The sequence below is a fragment of the Ceratotherium simum genome, chromosome 26 (assembly GCF_057802395.1).
Source record: "Ceratotherium simum simum isolate JZ-2026a chromosome 26, ASM5780239v1, whole genome shotgun sequence".
In the NCBI taxonomy this organism is placed as follows: Eukaryota; Metazoa; Chordata; class Mammalia; order Perissodactyla; family Rhinocerotidae; genus Ceratotherium; species Ceratotherium simum.
This window is the reverse complement of record NC_141925.1, coordinates 16,749,100-16,767,970: the sequence shown is the minus strand read 5'-3', so window position 1 is coordinate 16,767,970 and position 18,871 is coordinate 16,749,100. Positions and strand designations below refer to the sequence as shown.

At 37.8% G+C, this 18,871-nt stretch overlaps 1 protein-coding gene and 1 pseudogene across 1 annotated transcript; one reads left to right on the top strand and one right to left on the bottom strand.

Annotated features, from left to right (window-relative positions):
• The first annotated feature begins 459 nt into the window (after positions 1-459).
• On the top strand, positions 460-11,462 carry NPIPB4 (nuclear pore complex interacting protein family member B4). Its single transcript, XM_087417067.1, has 6 exons — positions 460-540; positions 4,849-4,950; positions 5,958-6,085; positions 6,196-6,295; positions 10,382-10,506; positions 11,381-11,462. The coding sequence occupies exons 1-6, from the start codon at positions 487-489 to the stop codon at positions 11,460-11,462; spliced, it is 591 nt and encodes a 196-aa protein (XP_087273193.1). The 5' UTR covers positions 460-486.
• A 948-nt stretch (positions 11,463-12,410) lies between these two features.
• LOC101396617 (ERI1 exoribonuclease 2 pseudogene) lies at positions 12,411-14,016 on the bottom strand (annotated as a pseudogene).
• Positions 14,017-18,871: the final 4,855 nt, after the last annotated feature.

Here is an 18,871-nt window from a genome sequence, read left to right as displayed (position 1 = left end):
AATAACAAAAGTGGTTATTTTGTAAGGAAAGAGAGGGGTGAGATGGAGCAGATAAGGGAAAAGTGAAAGAAATTTTTCGTGGTGTGTCTTTTTGTAATGCTTCAATTTATAAACCATGAGAATGTAGTACCTGGTCAAAAATTAAAATGTGAAAAATAAAATAAAACCAAAAATTCACATACGTATTAAGTAGAAATTGCATATCATGCTAATATGAATAAAAATGTTTTCATAAATATGGTATTTTAGTAATTATAAATTTACTAGGTATTATAAGCTTATTATATATATTTGCTTAGTGTCTATCTCTACATTCCATGAGAGCAGAGAATTTGTTTTACTTTGAGCCTGGTTCATAGTAAGTTCTCAGTAAATATTTGTTGAATGAATGCAGAGTGATGAATGAATGAATTTTAAGTTACTTGTAATGTTACTCCACTCTTTCTTCTTCTTAACTAGGTGCTAATCTGTGGAAATTTTAAGGGAATGAAAATGAAGCCTAGCTCAATGGGAAAGCCTTCTCCTGCTTTTGATGTTAAGGTTTGCACATTCCCTTCCAGGAGAATATTTAACAACCCAATCTGTTTACCTACCCCACTTCTACCCTCCCTATACTCTTAGTTTTGGTGATGATTTCATGTTACTTCCATAGTATCTTAACTTCCATGTAAAGATGGAAATATGTTAGAAACGTTAGTTTATTGGTCTCCATTTTTTTGCAAAGCAGTTGCTTGTGCAAAGCAGTTCTAAGCATTTTACAAATATTAATCCATTTAATTCCCAGATGGAACCTATGAGATACATAGTAATATAAGAACCATTTCACAGATGAGGCACAGAGAGGTAAGGACTTCACCTGAGGTCACACAGCTAGTAGCTTCTAGCATTAGGATTCAATCCCAAGCAATCTGGTTCCAGTATCCCCACTCTTAACCACAACACCACCCTGCCGCTTCTGTTGAGGGAGGTCAAGACCTCCTGAAGTGGTCAAGTAGGCCAAAAGAGGCTAAGCGTACAGTGGCTGCAGCATTCTCCCTCTCTTTCCTCAGCCTCACCTGGCCATTTCCTGGCTCTCCATAACCACTGCCATTACCACCACCTGATCCCTAGGGGGGCATCCTATCATCCCATCTGCAAGCTTTGTACAGAGTTAGAATTGTTCTCAGATCAACCCAGCCAGAGCTAGGTATAAACAAAGGAACTTGCACTAACAGTGAGAGAAAACCATAGCAACAAAAACACAAAATGGATGAGTTTACGGAACGGAGAGCTCAGAACCAAACTTAAATGAGAGTTAGTTGTAGATTAGATCAATGTTTCCCAAGCTTATCTGATCATAAAAATCACATGGCCTCTTGTTAAAAATACTGACTCGCAGCCCCTTCTCTAGAGAGTCTGATTCAACAGATTTGGGGTGGGACCCTGAAATCTATGTTTTAGACAAGCACTCTAGGTAATTCTTATGATTAGATAAGTTTGAGAAAGTTTAGATGAGAATGACTGCTGATGTCACTGTTTATTGAATAAACCAGATCTGGGCTCTTTTCCTAACTTTAACTTTGCTATGAGAACCTGTCTAAAGAGAGGATTGCCGAGTGGTTCAGGCCCGGCTCTGCTCTTCACTAGCTGAGTGTCTTTGGGTAAGTTGTTGAAGCCTCAGTTTCCTGATTTGTAAAATGGGGGCTAGGGTGAACAACTTTCCCCAGTTTGCCTGGGACTTACCTGGTTTTAGCACTGAAAGTCACACATCCCAGAGGCACTCTCCTGCCTCAGTCCTGGACAAACTGAGAAGGTTGGTAATCCTAACAACAGAACTGATTTTATAGGTTTCTTGTGAGGATTAAATGAGATAACATCTCTAAAGAGCATAGCAAAGTGCTTGGTGTACAATAAAAGTCTGAAAGATAGGTGCCGTTATTATTATTCACCTCTCCCTCGCACTCCCTGCCTTTGAAAACCTGTTCTAAGAAGAGATGGTAGGGAAGCCCTGGTTACAGTCTGTTAATAGACTTAACAATAGTTCACTGGTTTACAGGCTGCCTTAGGTTGGAGACAGATATATTGATAATTAAGTATTATCATGTCTGGATTACAAGCAATCAAGTTGGCCTTTCACACAACTGTGTTCCTTTCTTCCCTCTTAGTGACAGCTCCCAACATGCATTGCTGTGACGGTCTCACAGGTGCAGCTGTACTCACAGTGGTGCCAACCGCGATGTACCACCAGTTCCCTGCTAATACGAGCCCAGTGGTTTTCTAGAGCAATTATAATTCAATGCAAAGGGGTGTGGCCAAGAGGAAAACAGTGCTCTGCCATACATCCCTAATCAGCATCACTACCTTCATTTCTTTTCCCAATTTTTTTATTGTGGTAAAATACACATAACATAAAATTTACCATCTTGACCACTTTCTTTTTGCCGAGGAAGATTTGCCCTGAGCTAACATCTGTTGCCAATCTTCCTCTTTTTTGCTTGAGGAAGATTCGCCCTGAGCTAAGATCTGTGTCAATCTTCCTCTATTTTGTATTTTGTGGGTCACCACCACAGCATGGCTGCCAATGAGTGTTGTAGGTTCCGCGTCTGGGAACCAAACCCTGGCCACTGCAGTGGAGCACGCTGAACTTAACCACTAGGCCATGGGGCCGGCCCCCCATCTTGACCATTTTTAAGTGCACAAATAAGTGGTATTAAATACATTCATAATGTTGTGCAACCATCTCCAGTATCTATATCCATAACTCTTATCATTTTGCAAAATTGAAACTCTGTATCCCTTAAACAATAACTCCCAATTCCCCAATCCTCCCAGCCCTGGCAACCACCATTCTACTTTCTGTCTCTGTGATTTTGACTGTTCTAAATACCTACTATAAGTGGAATCATACAGTATTTGTCTTTTTGTGACTGGCTTATTACACTTAGCATAACGTCCTCATGGTTCATCCATGTTGTTGCATGTGTCAGAATTTCTCTCCTTTTTAAGGCTGAATAATATTCCACTGTATGGATATAACACATTTTGCTTATCCACTCATCTGTTGATGGATGGTTGGGTTTCTTCCACAGTTTAGCTATTGTGAATGATGCTGTGATGAACTTGGGTGTACAAATATCTCTTGGAGACCATACTTTTAATTCTTTGGGGTATATACCCAAAAGTGGAATTGCTGGATCATATGGTAATTCTATTTTTAATTTTCTGAAGAACTGCCAAACTGTTTTCCACAGTGGCTAGACCATTTTACATTCCCACCAACAGTGCACAAGGGTTCCAATTTCTTCACATCCTCGCCGATACTTATTTTGTATTTTTTTGGCAGTAGCCATCCTCATGGGTGTGAGGCAGTATCTCATTGTAGTTTCGATTTGCATTTCCCTAATGCAGCTACCTTCATTTTTAACTCTTCCCCAAGGGCTCTTGTTACTGGGCCTCTTGTTACCTGGCTAACAGCACCTGCAATGATATTCTGGCATCTGGGAATGTGCTCCTACCAGCTCGATTTCAGATTTTGCAACTTCAAAGCCCAAAGCTCATAATTTTCATGTTTAAACACTTTAAGATCCCTGGAACAATGAGGAACATGATTCTCTCCAAAGATAGGACATTTTGTCTTTTCCCCATCTATTGAAGAATAGTCTGTGATAAGTATTTGGAGCTCTTAAAATAGCTCCTTTCCGTCAATAATTCCTTGATACTGGAGCCAAATATTTCTTTAGATGACTGGGCAGGTATTTATATTTTTTATTTGCAAGAATTGAAAATTAAGGTTTTACATTTAGAATTCCTTTGCCTTTCAAGTTTATCATTGAGGACATAAGACTTTTTACCTCTGGAAAGTGGCCGATAAGTATTATACCCTTATTTTCCACAGAAGTCACATCTCAGGTTTGAAGGTTCTTGGTGGATGGATATAAAAGCAGAGTAGAGTGTTCATATTTAGAAAAAGCTAAGAGTTATTTAGAGTAAAATATGGTATGTAACATAAACAATCAACCTGAGAAATGTAATTTGGATTTTTAAAAATTGAATTGAACTCCTGGAGAGATTCCAGAGAGAAGTGCAATGATGAAAAGTGTAGGATCTGGAGTGTGATAGCTGAGATTTGAATTCCTGCTCAATCATGTACTGTCTTACTTAAACTCTCTGCACCTCAGTTTCCTCATATGGAAAGTGAGCCTAATAATAGTTCTAAGCAGATATCACTGTTGTAAGGAATAAAGAAGGTGTGAAGTACTTAGAGCTGTAGCATTTATTACTTGGAATGCAGTAAGTGTCTAATAAATGCTAGCTACTATCAGGCACTTCAGGGCACCATGAGGATTGGGAGAGGGTGAGAGAGCAAGGCTTTGGCTTACCCACCACTGTCTCAGCCAGAGAACATTCCCCTTTTCCTGCTGACTTCTGTTTGGCTTCCCAAGTGAGGTTTTGTTTGTTCCACAGTAAAAGTTAGAAAAATACTAGTGAAATATTGATTTGAGAGGAAAAGACAATCAAGATATATTGCTAAATGATAAAAGCAGGTTGTAAAACAGTATGTTATAAAGTGATCCCATTTTTTCCTATGTCTATATTGTCTCAAAAGATGTCACCAAAATGTGATTATTGCTAAATGGTAGAATTAAAGAAAACTTTTATTTTCTTTCACATTTTGCTAACCTGCATTTTATATTTTACAATAAGAATTTAAATAAATACATTTGTCTTAGGAATTTAAAGTATACTAAAAATTTTTTGACGTCTGCATTCCTGAAGGGCAACAGAACAAAATAAAACATGCAAAGTAAAGATTTAAGATTTGGCATTACATAAAAATTCTCTTAAATAAATTGTTCTGTTTTATCCTAGATTTTAGATGTAAATGGCAATGTTCTACCTCCTGGACAAGAAGGAGATATTGGCATTCAAGTTCTACCTACCCGACCATTTGGCCTTTTTACTCATTATGTAGTAAGAGACTTATGAAACAACCTCTTACCTTCTATTTCTCTCTCAAAAGTGCTTGGTAACTATCCCTACTTGCCACAAAACACACCTGAGTACTTGGCCTTTTCTGAGAGATTCATTGTCCTGCCTACTAATCCCTCAGACAGGAAATTGAAGAAACCCCCAAATGCTTACTAGAGAAGGGCACGCTGGTCCCCCGAGGCTAGATCACAGCTCCAGACCCATGAAGGCAAGAGGAAAGGAGCCCTAGAAAGAAGACAGCCCTCTTAATATCCATTGATCCTCTCCACTATAAAACAGGACCCAATCATTTTCCTGAAATCTGATTAGCAGTCTCCCTTCTTGGGAGGAGTGAGAGGGAGAGAGAATGGGGCAGTGAGATGAAGTAAATTTCTTTCACTAGAGGCCTTCCAAGCTCTTTACTGTTTGCAAACATATTTTCGTCTCTAATCATAGCATAGAAATCAGAGCAAATTTTACATCAATATAATCAATAGTCCAGGTTTTACTTGCCAGCGAATTTTACATAATGTAACAATGCTTCATTTTTCTCCCTGCCAAAGTGACAGGACCAATTCTCTGTATTTGTGTAAAACAAAACAAAATACAAAAAGAAAAAAAAGCTGTTCGTTGAATGATTAAGTGTTGGTGCTTTCTTTTGACTCTGAGTATTGACTTCTCTCTTTTCCTACCAGTGTTAGATATTGACCAATTAGCAAAAGACTTATTTAGCCTACTCCTCTGAGCTGTGAGCTCCAGCAATATTTATTTTGTGATCCATCTCAGAAAATCCTCAGGATGGAAGCATGCCTAGTCTTTGGAACTGTAGTTTACCTTTCTTATATTGGGCTGGCTCAGTGCTGGAATTTCATCCTCATTTCACACACTGGCTCCCCTTCAGTCTAAGGCTTCTCAAAGGAACCAAACTTTTCTTTTTCCTTGAACATTTAAAAATCCAACAGAAGAGTCACATTCACAGTAATCTTAACAAAATGCTATTTGTTTCACAGGATAATCCTACAAAAACAGCTTCAACTCTACGAGGCAATTTCTATATCACTGGGGACAGGGGCTATATGGATGAAGATGGGTATTTCTGGTTTGTGGCAGGATCGGATGATGTCATATTATCCTCTGGGTAATTTTCTTTTTCATCTGTGCATATGTCTATGTTAACTGATCATCATTTTCCTGGAGTGAACCTGCTGCTCCCGTTTATAAATTCCTGCCATGTGTTTCATTTCCCAGCTACCGAATTGGACCATTTGAAGTAGAAAGTGCCCTGACTGAGCATCCTGCGGTAGCAGAGTCAGCTGTTGTCAGCAGCCCAGACCCCATCAGAGGAGAGGTAAAAAGAATGGATTCACCTGCACTTTATAACTTGTTGGCAGTCTAACACACACTTCTAAGCAATAGTTCGTTGAAACAGAATTACCCAAATGATTCATTCACTAACTATGCAAGTCAGATAGAGAGTTATTAATAAATATGCAAGTCAGATAGAAATATGCTAGTCAGAAAGAAGTGCTATAGAATAAGACTAAAAAATATAACTATAAAGAATTTGAGGGCCCAGCCCTGTGGCCTAGTAGTTAAGTTCAGCGTGCTCTGCTTCGGCAGCCTGGGTTCAGTTCCTGGGTGCAGACCTACACCACTTGTCGGCAGCCATGCTGTAGCGGCGACCCACATACAAAATAGAGGAAGATTGGCACAGATGTTAGCTCTAGGAGAATCTTCCTCAGCGAAAAATAAGGAAACTAAAGAACGAATGAATTTGCATCCTTTCCGTGGAGAGCTGGGGGAAAGATGGTGTGAATGCCAACAACCCAGGCTCACACCAGGAGAGGGTGCCAGAGGTTAGCTAGATAGGATCAAGTTCTTACCCAGAAAGTCTGGAAACCAACATGGTCCTGGTGTAGCTGAGGAGGATAGGCTGGCATCAGAAAACAGGGGTGTGAGCCAGGGCAGAGACAGGAACTGAGGCAACCAGAAGCAGGCTGGGTGGGTAGATAAGTAGAGGATTAAGGAAATAAAATAAGCCATGAATAAGACAGGAGTCCTGAAATCTCCTCCTATTGTGGCTGCGCACATGGTAGTTTGGGTTTAAAGTTTCCATGCCACTCTTTAGGCCCCCTTTGCCAGGCAGGGCCTCCAATATTCCAGGTAGACGAGAGCAGGGAACAGATTCAGTGATTATTGAAGTTTGTCCCTTCGCTCTGAACTCCACTAGTAGGGTTTCATGAGTCTCAGCTCCTCCTGCACCTCTCCCCTAGCATCAGGCATCCTTAGATTTATCCACCTAGACAGGTGCTTACTTGCTGGCTGAGCTTTTACGACCAGGGTTGGCTTGGCAGTCACCTGATACCCAGAGTATAATACATAATGGGTTATGGTCCCCCAACAGCTCTGGGGTCTTGGTGTAGGGCTTGGATTAGCCAAGTGAGGGGAAAAGTTTGACCAGTTCATTTCCCCAAGTTTAGTGAGCTGCAACATTTCCTGGCAGATGTGGGTGGGTGTCCCCTGTGAGGTATCCATGCACAAAGTGGCCAAGTGCTCCACGCCACAGGCAGCTCCTCTCTTTCTGGGAGCAGGCCTATCCCAGCTGGGTTAGGTCTTTCTTCAGGCTAGGTCCTGCCAGGCCTATGATTGAGCAGCAAGTTCCAGGAGAATTGATCAAAAACAGATAAAATGAAGACTTTAGGACAATATCCAAAACAGGGATCATTTTTATCTACCTACCATTGTTTTGCGACTTATTGCATGCATTTTCACACTATTGCCTGTTTTGCAATGTTTTAGCTTTAAAACTTCCTAACACTATTAGCTAATCATAACTACTTTGAGATTTTTCATGAATATTTAATTTTTTTCTCAGGTATACTGTCCAAAACTAATGGGTTTAAAATGAGCATTTCCCTAGTTCAATTTCTGTATTGATCATTTTTGTGTCCCCTCACTTGGTTTTCACATTTTAATATTTTTTAGGAATTTCACGTAGCTACTTTCCTTTAAAAACTTATTTTCAGCCAATGACTAAATATACCTAGTTAGCTATATTTTCACAATTTTTAAAAATGTGTGCTTGCTACAAGCCTTCTTTAAAAGACAAAACTTCCAATAAGGATAAAGGGATGGATGACTTTTGTTGTTGTTGTTGTTACTTCTGACAAGAACATTTAGATTTTAAATACTATTTTAACACTGGAATGTGAAATAAAGGGCTGAGAATATTTGTCTAGGTCACTAGGTTCCTAAATTTTTTGGATCACACAGTTCTTTGGAATTTGAAGGCCATCGGGCACTACTGGACTTATGCAATGATGGAAATGTTCTGTATTTGCGTTGTCCAATACAGCAGCCACAGTGTCTATCAAGCGCTTGAGATGTGGCTAGTGCAACTGAGGAAATCTTATTTTATTTCATTTTAGTTCATTTAAATTTAAATAGCCACATGTGACTTGTGACTACCATATTGAATAGCACAACCATAGACTCTTCTCACAAAAATGCAGAATTTTGCATAGAATTTCAGAGAAACTTTGAAGCCCACTTGGGGATTTTAGGTTAAAAAAATCTTGTGCTTACACTACTACTACAATAATATCTAAAGTTTTTGATGGCTTAGTATGTTCCAGGTGTTGGTGTAAGCTCTATGCCTCCGTTAACTTATTTCATCCCTACAACCTCTTTTTACAGAGAAGGAAACTGAGGCACAGAGAGGCGTCCTAATTTACTCACGATTATACAATGAAGTGTGACTCGAACCCAGGTTGTCTGACTTCAGAGTTCATGCTCTTAACCATGTTCGCTTATTCCTTGTTAATTTATCACTTTCTGTAATGGTTTATAAAGACCTTCATAACGATAAAGTAGACTTTATCCAAGGTGTAGAAATCATGCCTCAATATGCAAACCAGTAATTACAAACGTTGGTTCTTAAAATAATTCGCCTCTGAATGATTCACTTACAGCAAACATAAAATTTTTAAAAATTCACAAAAGTGTTGATAAAACAGCAGAGCAGGCAAAAATACCAATAAATTTTATAAAGTGTCAAAAAATGGATAGGATAAAATCTGTACATGCATATAAATACACACACACACAAACACACACACACACACACACACCAGGTTGCACAACTGCCCTATGGTACATGTAAATTAGAAATGTTCAAGGGGGCTGGTAAAGACAAAAATTAACAATTGCTCATAAAATGTTATAAAACTGCTCACTGGTAAACAATGATCAATATGTGAAAAATTTATCACTGTAAGTCTTCATTTCTCACTGACTGGTTGTTCTGAGTGATTTATTGTTTCAAACAGTTCATTTTCAATCAAATATTTATTCCCAGACCAAGATGCATAGGTTATGCTGGCAGCTTATCTTCATGCTGAATACATGAATCCATGAATTCAATAAGATCTCAGCCTCTTAAGTGCAGAGTATTTCATCATAAAAGTTGCAGGAGATGTCCTGGAACTGCCTACAAGGAAGCATCATTCCATGGCAAACCCTGGGCTCGTAATCTGGATTTGGTGGTGCATACTATTTGACTCACCTAGAGTGCTGCCTCTAGAAGAGGCAATGAATGGCAGTGTTGGCAGTGCCCCAGGAGAGAACATTCATAATCCCAATATACTCCTGAAGGGGGCGACACATGAGGGATGTCCTTCTGTTTTCTCCATTAAAGGTCCAAAAACTCTAGCAGGATTTTCCAAAACATTTCAAGGAAGGGTAAACTTGGGGGAAGAGGATTTGTGAGCATAAAGTGATAAAGTGATGGCTGTCTTCTGCCAGTTAGAGAGCAAGAGCCGCCACCACCTCTGCTCTTGTTCCTCAGGGCCAGGTAAGTGGGTCAGAGCAATAGGAAAGTGGCTGTTGGAATCTTCACAGCCTTGCATCAGCAGAAGTGTCTCTGGAATAGAGCACACAGCCTCAATGAATGGTTCTCAGCAACAAGGATATGGCAAACCCAGTATAAATACTGTTTATAAGGGCCACACTGAGGGTAGGACCTACAAGCTAGGCTTGATCAGCCTGGGTTGTTACACAAGAGACTGTGCTTAGTGTACTGCCAAGTTTCCAAAAGGACACTTTTTTGAAGGAGATAAAAGATGAGGCAAGAAGTCAAGAACAGAGATATTCAGACATAGGTCAGAAAGTAGAGCTCAAGATGTAGTTAGATGAGAAGGTTCAAGTGTAGATCATAAACGAAGCAGTGGTCAGAAGCTCTCTTGTATTAGACACAGAACAGGAGGTATGTGAGTCAACTGGCTGGCTCAAGAGCACAGAGCCGGGATCAAACCCTATTAAACCTTCTGGCCCACCTACCAGGCACTTAGATTCCCAGTTAGAGAAAGCAAACAAGACACGCTAAATCATAAAAATACACAACTCATCTTTCTGGTGTTTCAAATATTTATTTTAGATAGTAAAGGCTTTTATTGTTCTGAACCCCGACTACAAGTCACGTGATCAAGAACAACTGAAAAAAGAGATTAAGAAGCATGTAAAAAAAACTACAGCACCTTACAAATATCCCCGAAAGGTAGATATTCTAATTCTGATGAACATTTTCTTAGTGTTCTGAAAAATTCCAGCTGGTTATTTTTTCCATTTTAATGAACATTCTTCTCAAACATGCTACACCAAATGTTCCAAACTGAACTAAGCACATGGATAAGAATCAGAATCTTTGAGGCCGGCCCTGTGGCATAGCGGTTAAGTGCGTGCGCTCCGCTGCTGGTGGCCCGGGTTCGGATCCCAGGCGTGCACCGACGCACCACTTGTCAGGCCATGCTGTGGCGGCGTCCCACATAAAGTGGAGGAAGATCGGTGGGATGTTAGCTCAGGGCTAGTCTTCCTCAGCAAAAAGAGGAGGATTGGCATGGATGTTAGCTCAGAGCTGATCTTCCTCACAAAAAAAAAAAAAGGATTCAGAATTTTTGAGATTAAAATGAAACTCTTAATCTGTCAGGTCATTGGCTCACCAGACTTGTCGTAAATACTAAATATCAAGAAAAGTCTCCTCGGGCCGGCCCCGTGGCTTAGCGGTTAAGTGCGTGCTCTCCGCTGCCGGCGGCCCGGGTTCGGATCCCGGGTGCGCACCGAGGCACCGCTCCTCCAGCCATGCTGAGGCTGCGTCCCACATACAGCAACTAGAAGGATGTGCAGCTATGACACACAACTATGTACTGGGGCTTTGGGGGAAAAATAAATAAATAAAATCTTTAAAAAAAAAAAAAAAAAAAAAAAAGAAAAGTCTCCTCAACAATACCCCTCTGCCTTTTTGGTTGTTACTAAAAACTCATTCCAATGGGTGTCCTCATCTTTCATCTAGAGTTCATAATGGAACTGCTATATAATTGACTTTATCTAAAGATAAAAACTTCTGGGCTAATTTTCTTCCCTTGATCCCAACAAGTAGAATTTATTCAATTCTGCCAAAGACTATCAGTGGGAAGATAAAAAGAAATGAACTGAGAAAGCAAGAATGGGAAACAATTTAAATCCATTCCATTAATTATCATATCTATAAAACAAACTCTGTAGAAACCACGAGATTATGGAATTGTGATAAAAAATGTGATAGTATGCTTATAAACTATTGATTTAAAATATCTTCTGGTTATAATGTCAGAGGCTGAATTTTGAAAGAAAATATTTAATCAGTTCCTCTGCTTTAGTGTCAATTTTCCTATAATTTGGTAATATAAAAAGAATATCATCAACTGCTGAGGAATTTTTAAACATATAGTATAGAAGCAATTTCTGAACCAAATCTATTGGTTTTCAAATCTTAGTTGAATAATTCTTCTGATATGTTGATATAGAAATCAGAATCAATCTTCAAGCATTGAAATAAAACTAAAGAAGTGATAAAATATTTTAGAAAAATAAAACATGTCAGAAGATTATCCTAATTCTCAAAGTACAAGTATCTACTTGAAAATAGGCTACGGATTTTTGTTAATCACGTTTCTATTCAAATAATTTAAAAATAGTTTAAAATTTGTTTCAAGGTCTAATTGTAAAAGAAGCGTATCATATACTGTTGTTGGTTATTATATTTAATCTAATATAGTTTGCAGAATATTTCATTTATGGTTCTTCAAAAAAGTACAATAAATTTGGCAAATGGTAATATATGAAATATAAATAAAATAGTCTCAGACATGATCAGAATACTCATAATGTTTGGGAATTCAAGGAACAATCAGGAATCAGACATGAACAGAAGACAAATGTTAGATAACTGGTGAATGAAATTGGAAGCCTGTGAAATTTGTTTTTTCTCTGTTTTCAGTGAGTGTGTGTGTGTATGTGTTTAATAGCCTCAGTGTCATCTACAGACTACGCTAAATCCTCATAACTTGTAGCCCTATACGCTTTTTTCTCTTTACTGCACTGAAAGTCACATTAAAGTAAAAATATAGTTTAGATGTAAAGAAAATTTATCAGTTCCTCATTGAAGGTCTGAGTCTCAATGAATTTTCAGTACAAAAATTTACATTTCTGTCACAAATAGGGCTTGTTTCTGGAGAACCAAAACTGAGTCCCTCTGGGGAATGAGAGAGAACTATGCTATTGGCTCTTTCCTTTTGAAGTGTTTGTCCTCATTTGGAATAACCACAGCATTTTCTGTTTTCTTGATATTTCCCACTAGGGCAACAGGAGAAGACTTTTCCGTGGTTTGGTCCATTATTAGAAACAACAAGTCTCTTAGATCTTTGGCCACATTTGCATAAAGGAGGTGTCATTCGTCATTCTCCCACTCTTCCAAGGCCTGTGTAGGTTAACTGTAGAAGTTAAGATAGAGTGGAGAACCTTCTGGGAAGAACTTCTCCCTGGGGAGTCAGCAGATGATGTAGGCTTTTCTTCACGAATAGTGAAGGTCTGTTTTTTTTACTGGTGGGAAAGCTAGAGGAATAGATGGACTCCTTTTAGTACCACATGAAAGAAGAGGATGTTTCCTGAAAACTGAAGGATGAAACATATTGGCATTAACACCGCTGAAGCTACTTGATTTGCATTCAGGTACTTTAAAGTCAAAAAAATCTGAACCCGGATCTTTGGCTTCTTTTACATTATAAATAGTAGTATGTGGACTCATACACAATAGACTCAGAGGTCTCAGAATTTTGGGGAGTTTCTTCTGTGCTTCCAAAGTTTTCATGACTTAGCACTTCAGATTCTTTTAAAACCATTATTCTTTCTCCAGAATTAAATGAAGTATCTAAGTTTGAGTCACTGATGGCAGATATGAAATCTATATTTTGCTCCGGCTGAGATGCTGGCAGTAAAGCTGCATCCTCCCAATCGGCCAAAATAGGTAAACAGTCAAGAGCAGAACTCATTTCCGTATCAGAAACACAATTAACAGATGAAATGGTAGTTGAAACAATTGTTGAATACTTAGATTTGGTATTAAATGCAAGATGTTTGCTTTTTATTTGCTTCTGCATAGGTGTATTCAAGCTGGGAGACTGCAACTGCCCCAGAGAAGTGGCGGACTTAGTATTAAAAAGAGGTAAACCCCTTTTGACACTGTGAAGACCCACTTTTGTACTGCTCTTTAGTTGTAACTGATCTTGCTGTACCTTTTTAGGAGAATTCACACCAATTGACGTCATTTTAACTTTTTCATGAGAATTTTTTGTATTTTTACGACCACTATCAAATATGCTGGAACGCTGAATGGTACTGTTGCAGGCCGATGTTTCTTCAACTTATTTGTATTCAAATTTCTGGCCAAAATGTTGGGATTCTTCTTAGTGGGAACCTATGATTCCACAGACAAATCCAAGAGCTTTAGAAACTGTGCATTCATAATTTCTTTAATGTACATTATATGATATGACAAGAAAGAAAAATGTCATCATTGATTTATAAATGATTGCACACGTGCTATCTAAATTTGATGAACCTATGATTAAATCTGGAGTTTGAGATGACAGAATAAAGAGGCAAGACACCACTAACCTTGTTCAAGGACCTTTTAATTTTCATTAAGCAACCATTCCTGATCATTTTCCAAGCAAGAAGGGCAGTACTGAGAATCATCCAACCCTAAGGAAATAGATATCAAACACTGAATTTAGTGGTACCAGTGTAAAGAAATATAGCAAACAAACAAACAAAAAAACACACCACTACTTAAATAGAAATTGGAAAATACTGTTAGTTTTATAATCATCTACTAATTTTCATCATGATAAATTGGTCTCATGGAAAGCTGCGGCAACCAGACCAAAGAAAGACAAGATCTCCCACATTCACAGAGGAGGAAGTGAAAATTTGTTAGATAGTTCACAAAAATGTAAGGAACATTCTGTAGGGACCATGTTTCCTGAGTAATCTAATAGTCTTGTTAGTTTTTTCACTAGTCCACTGTATTATTTATTTGTTTAATCTTCATTTGATTTAGCTAATTCTTTTAATACTTTTTAGCAACTGGAAAGCCACTAGATGGCAGTCTTTACAATACTTTATGAAAGTTGTAATTTGAAAGTCTTAGAAACAATTTGAATTGTGTAGATCAGCAGCTTTTTTTTTTTTAATTTTTTGTTTATTGCAGTAACATTGGTTTATAACATTGTATAAATTTCAGGTGTACATCATTATACTTCTATTTCTGCATAGATTACATCATATTCACCACCCAAATACTAATTACAACCCATCACCACACACATGTGCCGAATTATCTCTTTCGCTCTCCTCCCTCCTCCCTTCCCCTGTGGTAACCACCAATCCAATCTCTGTCTCTTATGTGTTTGTTTATTGTTGTTATTATCTACTACGTAATGAGGGAAATCATACGGTATTTGACCTTCTCCCTCTGACTTATTTCGCTTTGCATAATACCCTCAATGTCCATCCATGTTGTCACAAATGGCTGGATTTCATCATTTCTTATGGCTGAGTAGTATTCCACTGTGTATATATACCACATCTTCTTTATCCATTCGTCCCTTGATGGGCACTTAGGTTGCTTCCAAGTCTTGGCTATTGTGAATAATGCTGCAATGAACACAGGGGTCCATGTATCTTTACCATTGGTGTTTTCAAGTTCTTTGGATAAATACCCAGCAGTGGAATAGCTGGATCATATGGTAGACCTATCCTTGATTTTTTGAGAAATCGCCATACTGTTTTCCATAGTGGCTGCACCAGTTTGCACTCCCACCAGCAGTATATGAGAGTTCCCTTCTCTCCACATCCTCTCCAACATATGTTGTTTCCTGTCTTGTTAATTATAGCCATTCTGATAGGCATGAGGTGATATCTCATTGTAGTTTTGATTTACATTTCTCTGATAGTTAATGATTTTGAACATCTTTTCATGTGTCTGTTGGCCATCTGTATATCTTCTTCGGAGAAATGTCTGTTGAGGTCTTTTGCCCATTTTTTAATTGGGTTGTTAGTTTTTTTGTTGTTGAGATGCATGAGTTCTTTATATATTTTGGAGATTAAGCCCTTATCAGATATATGGTTTGCAAATATCTTCTTCCAATTGTTAGGTTGTCTTTTTGTTTTGTTGATGGTTTCCTTTGCTGTGCAGAAGCTTTTTAGTTTGATGTAGTCCCATTTGTTTATTTTTTCTATTGTTTCTCTTGCCCGGTCAGACATGGTGCTTGAAAATATGTTGCTAAGACCGATGTCAAAGAGCGTACTGCCTATGTTTTCTTCTAGAAGTTTCACAGTTTCAGGTCTTACATACAAGTCTTTAATCCATTTGGAGTTAATTTTTGTGTATGGTGTAAGGTAAGGGTCTACTTTCATTTTTTTGCATATGGCTATCCAGTTTTCCCAACGCCATTTGTTGAAGAGACTTTCTTTTCCCCATTGTATGTTCTTGGCTCCTTTGTCAAAGATTAGCTGTCCATAGATGTGTGGGTTTATTTCTGGGCTTTCGATTCTATTCCGTTGATCTGTGTGTCTGTTTTTGTGCCAGTACCATGCTGTTTTGGTTACTACAGCTTTGTAGTATGTTTTGAAATCAGGGAGTGTGATACCTCCAGTTTTGTTCTTTTTTCTCAGGATTCCTTTAGCTATTTGGGGTCTTTTGTTGTTCCATATAAATTTTAGGATTCTTTGCTCTATTTCTGTGAAAAATGTTGTTGGAACTTTGATAGGGATTGCATTGAATCTATAGATTGCTTTAGGAAGTATGGACATCTTAACTATGTTAATTCTTCCAATCCAAGAGCACGGAATATCTTTCCATTTCTTTGTGTCTTCTTCAATTTCTTTCAGCAATGTTTTATAGTTTTCCGTGTACAGCTCTTTCACCTCTTTGGTTGAGTTTATTCCTAGGTATTTTATTCTTTTTGTTGCAATTGTAAATGGGATGGTATTCTTAATTTCTCTTTCTGCTACTTCGTTGTTAGCGTATAGAAATGCAACTGATTTTTGTATGTTGATTTTGTATCCTGCAACTTTACCATATTCGTTTATTACTTCTAAAAGTTTTCTGGTGGATTCTTTAGGGTTTTCTATATATAAAATCATGTCATCTGCAAATAGTGACAGTTTCACTTCTTCCTTTCCAATTTGGATCCCTTTTATTTCTTTCTCTTTCCTGATTGCTCTGGCTAGGACTTCCAGTACTATGTTAAATAGGAGTGGTGAGAGTGGGCATCCTTGTCTGGTTCCTGTTCTTAGAGGGATAGCTATCAGTTTTTCACCATTGAAGATGATATTAGCTGTGGGTTTCTCATATATGGGCCTTATTATGTTGAGGTACTTTCCTTCTATCCCCATTTTATTCAGAGTTTTTATCATAAATGGATGCTGTATCTTGTCAAATGCTTTCTCTGCATCTATTGAGATGATCATGTGATTTTTATTCTTCATTTTATTAATGTGGTGTATCACGTTGATTGATTCGCGAATGTTGAACCATCCCTGCATACCTGGAATAAATCCCACTTGATCATGGTGTATAATCTTTTTAACATATTGTTGTATGCGATTTGCTAATATTTTGTTGAGGATTTTTGCATTGATGTTCATCAGTGATATTGGCCTGTAATTTTCTTTTTTTTTCTGTTGTCCTTGTCTGGTTTTGGTATCAGGGTAATGTCAGCTTTGTAGAATGAGTTAGGGAGCTTCCCCTGCTCCTCAATTTTCTGGAAGATTTTGAGAAGGATAGGTATTAATTCTTCTTTGAATGTTTGGTAGAATTCACCAGGGAAACCGTCCGGTCCTGAACTTTTATTTTTGGGGAGGTTGTTTTTTTTTAAATTTTTTGTTTATTGCAATAACATTGGTTTATAACATTGTAAAAATTTCAGGTGTACATCATTATACTTCTATTTCTGCATAGATTACATCATATTCACCACCAAAATACTAATTACAACCCATCACCACACACGTGTACCGAATTATCCCTTTCACCCTCCTCCCTCCCCCTTCCCCCCTGGTAACCACCAATCCAATCTCTGTCTCTATGTGTTTGTTTATTGTTGTTATTATCTACTACTTAATGAAGGAAATCATGTGCTATTTGACCTTCTCCCTCTGTCTTATTTCACTTTGCATTATACCCTCAATGTTGGGGAGGTTTTTGATTACTGTTTCGATCTCCTTACTGGTGATTGGTCTATTCAAATTCTCTACTTCTTCTTGATCCAGTTTTGGAAGGTTGTATGAGTCTAAGAATTTATGCATTTCTTCCAGATTATCGAATTGGTTGGCATATAGCTTTTCATAGTATTCTCTTATAATCTTTTATATTTCTGAGGTGTCTGTTGTAATTTCTCCTCTTTCATTTCTGATTTTACTTACTTGTGCCTTTTCTCTTTTTTTCTTGGTGAGTCTAGCTAAAGGTTTGTCAATTTTGTTTATCTTTTCAAAGAACCAGCTCTTGGTTTTATTAATTTTTTTTTATTGTTCTTTTGGTCTCTATTTCATTATTTCTGCTCTGATTTTTATTAGTTGCCTTCTTCTACTGATTTTGGGCTTTGTTTGTTCTTCTTATTTCAGTTACTTTAGGTGCATTGTTAGATTGTTTATTTGAGATTTTTCTTGTTTGTTGAGATAGGCCTGTATTGCTATAAACTTCCCTCTTAGAACCGCTGTTGCTGTATCCCATAAATTCTGGCATGTCGTATTTTCATTTTCATTTGTCTCCAGGTATTTTTTGATTTCTTCTTTGATTTCTTCATTGACCCAGTCGTTGTTCAGTAGCATTTTGTTTAATCTCCACGTATTTGTGGCTTTTCTGATTTTCTTCCTATAGTTGATTTCTAGTTTCATACCATTGTGGTCAGAAAAGATGCTTGGTATTATTTCAATCTTCTTAAATTTATGGAGACTTGTTTTGTGGCCTAATATGTGATCAATCCTGGAGAATGTTCCATGTGCATTTGAAAAGAACGTGTATTCTTTGGTTTTTGGATGGAATGCTCTGTATATATCTACTAGGTCCATCTGTTCTAGTGTGTCATTTAAGGCCAATGTTTCCTTATTGATCTTCTGTTTGGATGATCTATCCGTTGGTGTAAGTGGAGTGTTAAAGTCCCCTACTATTATTGTGTTACTGTCTATTTCTGTTTTTATGTCTGTTAATAATTGCTTTATATATTTAGGTGCACCTATATTGGGTGCGTAGATATTTACAAGTGTTATATCCTCTTGTTGGATTGTTCCCTTGATCATTATGTAATGCCCTTCTTTGTCTCTTTTTACAGTTTTCGTTTTAAAGTCTATTTTGTCTGATATGAGTACTGCTACCCCAGCTTTCTTTTCATTGCCATTTGCATGGAGTATCTTTTTCCATCCCTTCACTTTCAGTTTGTGAGTGTCTTTAGGTCTGAAGTGTGTCTCTTATATGCAGCATATATATGGGTCTTGTTTTTTTTATCCAATCAGCCACCCTATGCCTTTTAATTGGAACATTTAGTCCATT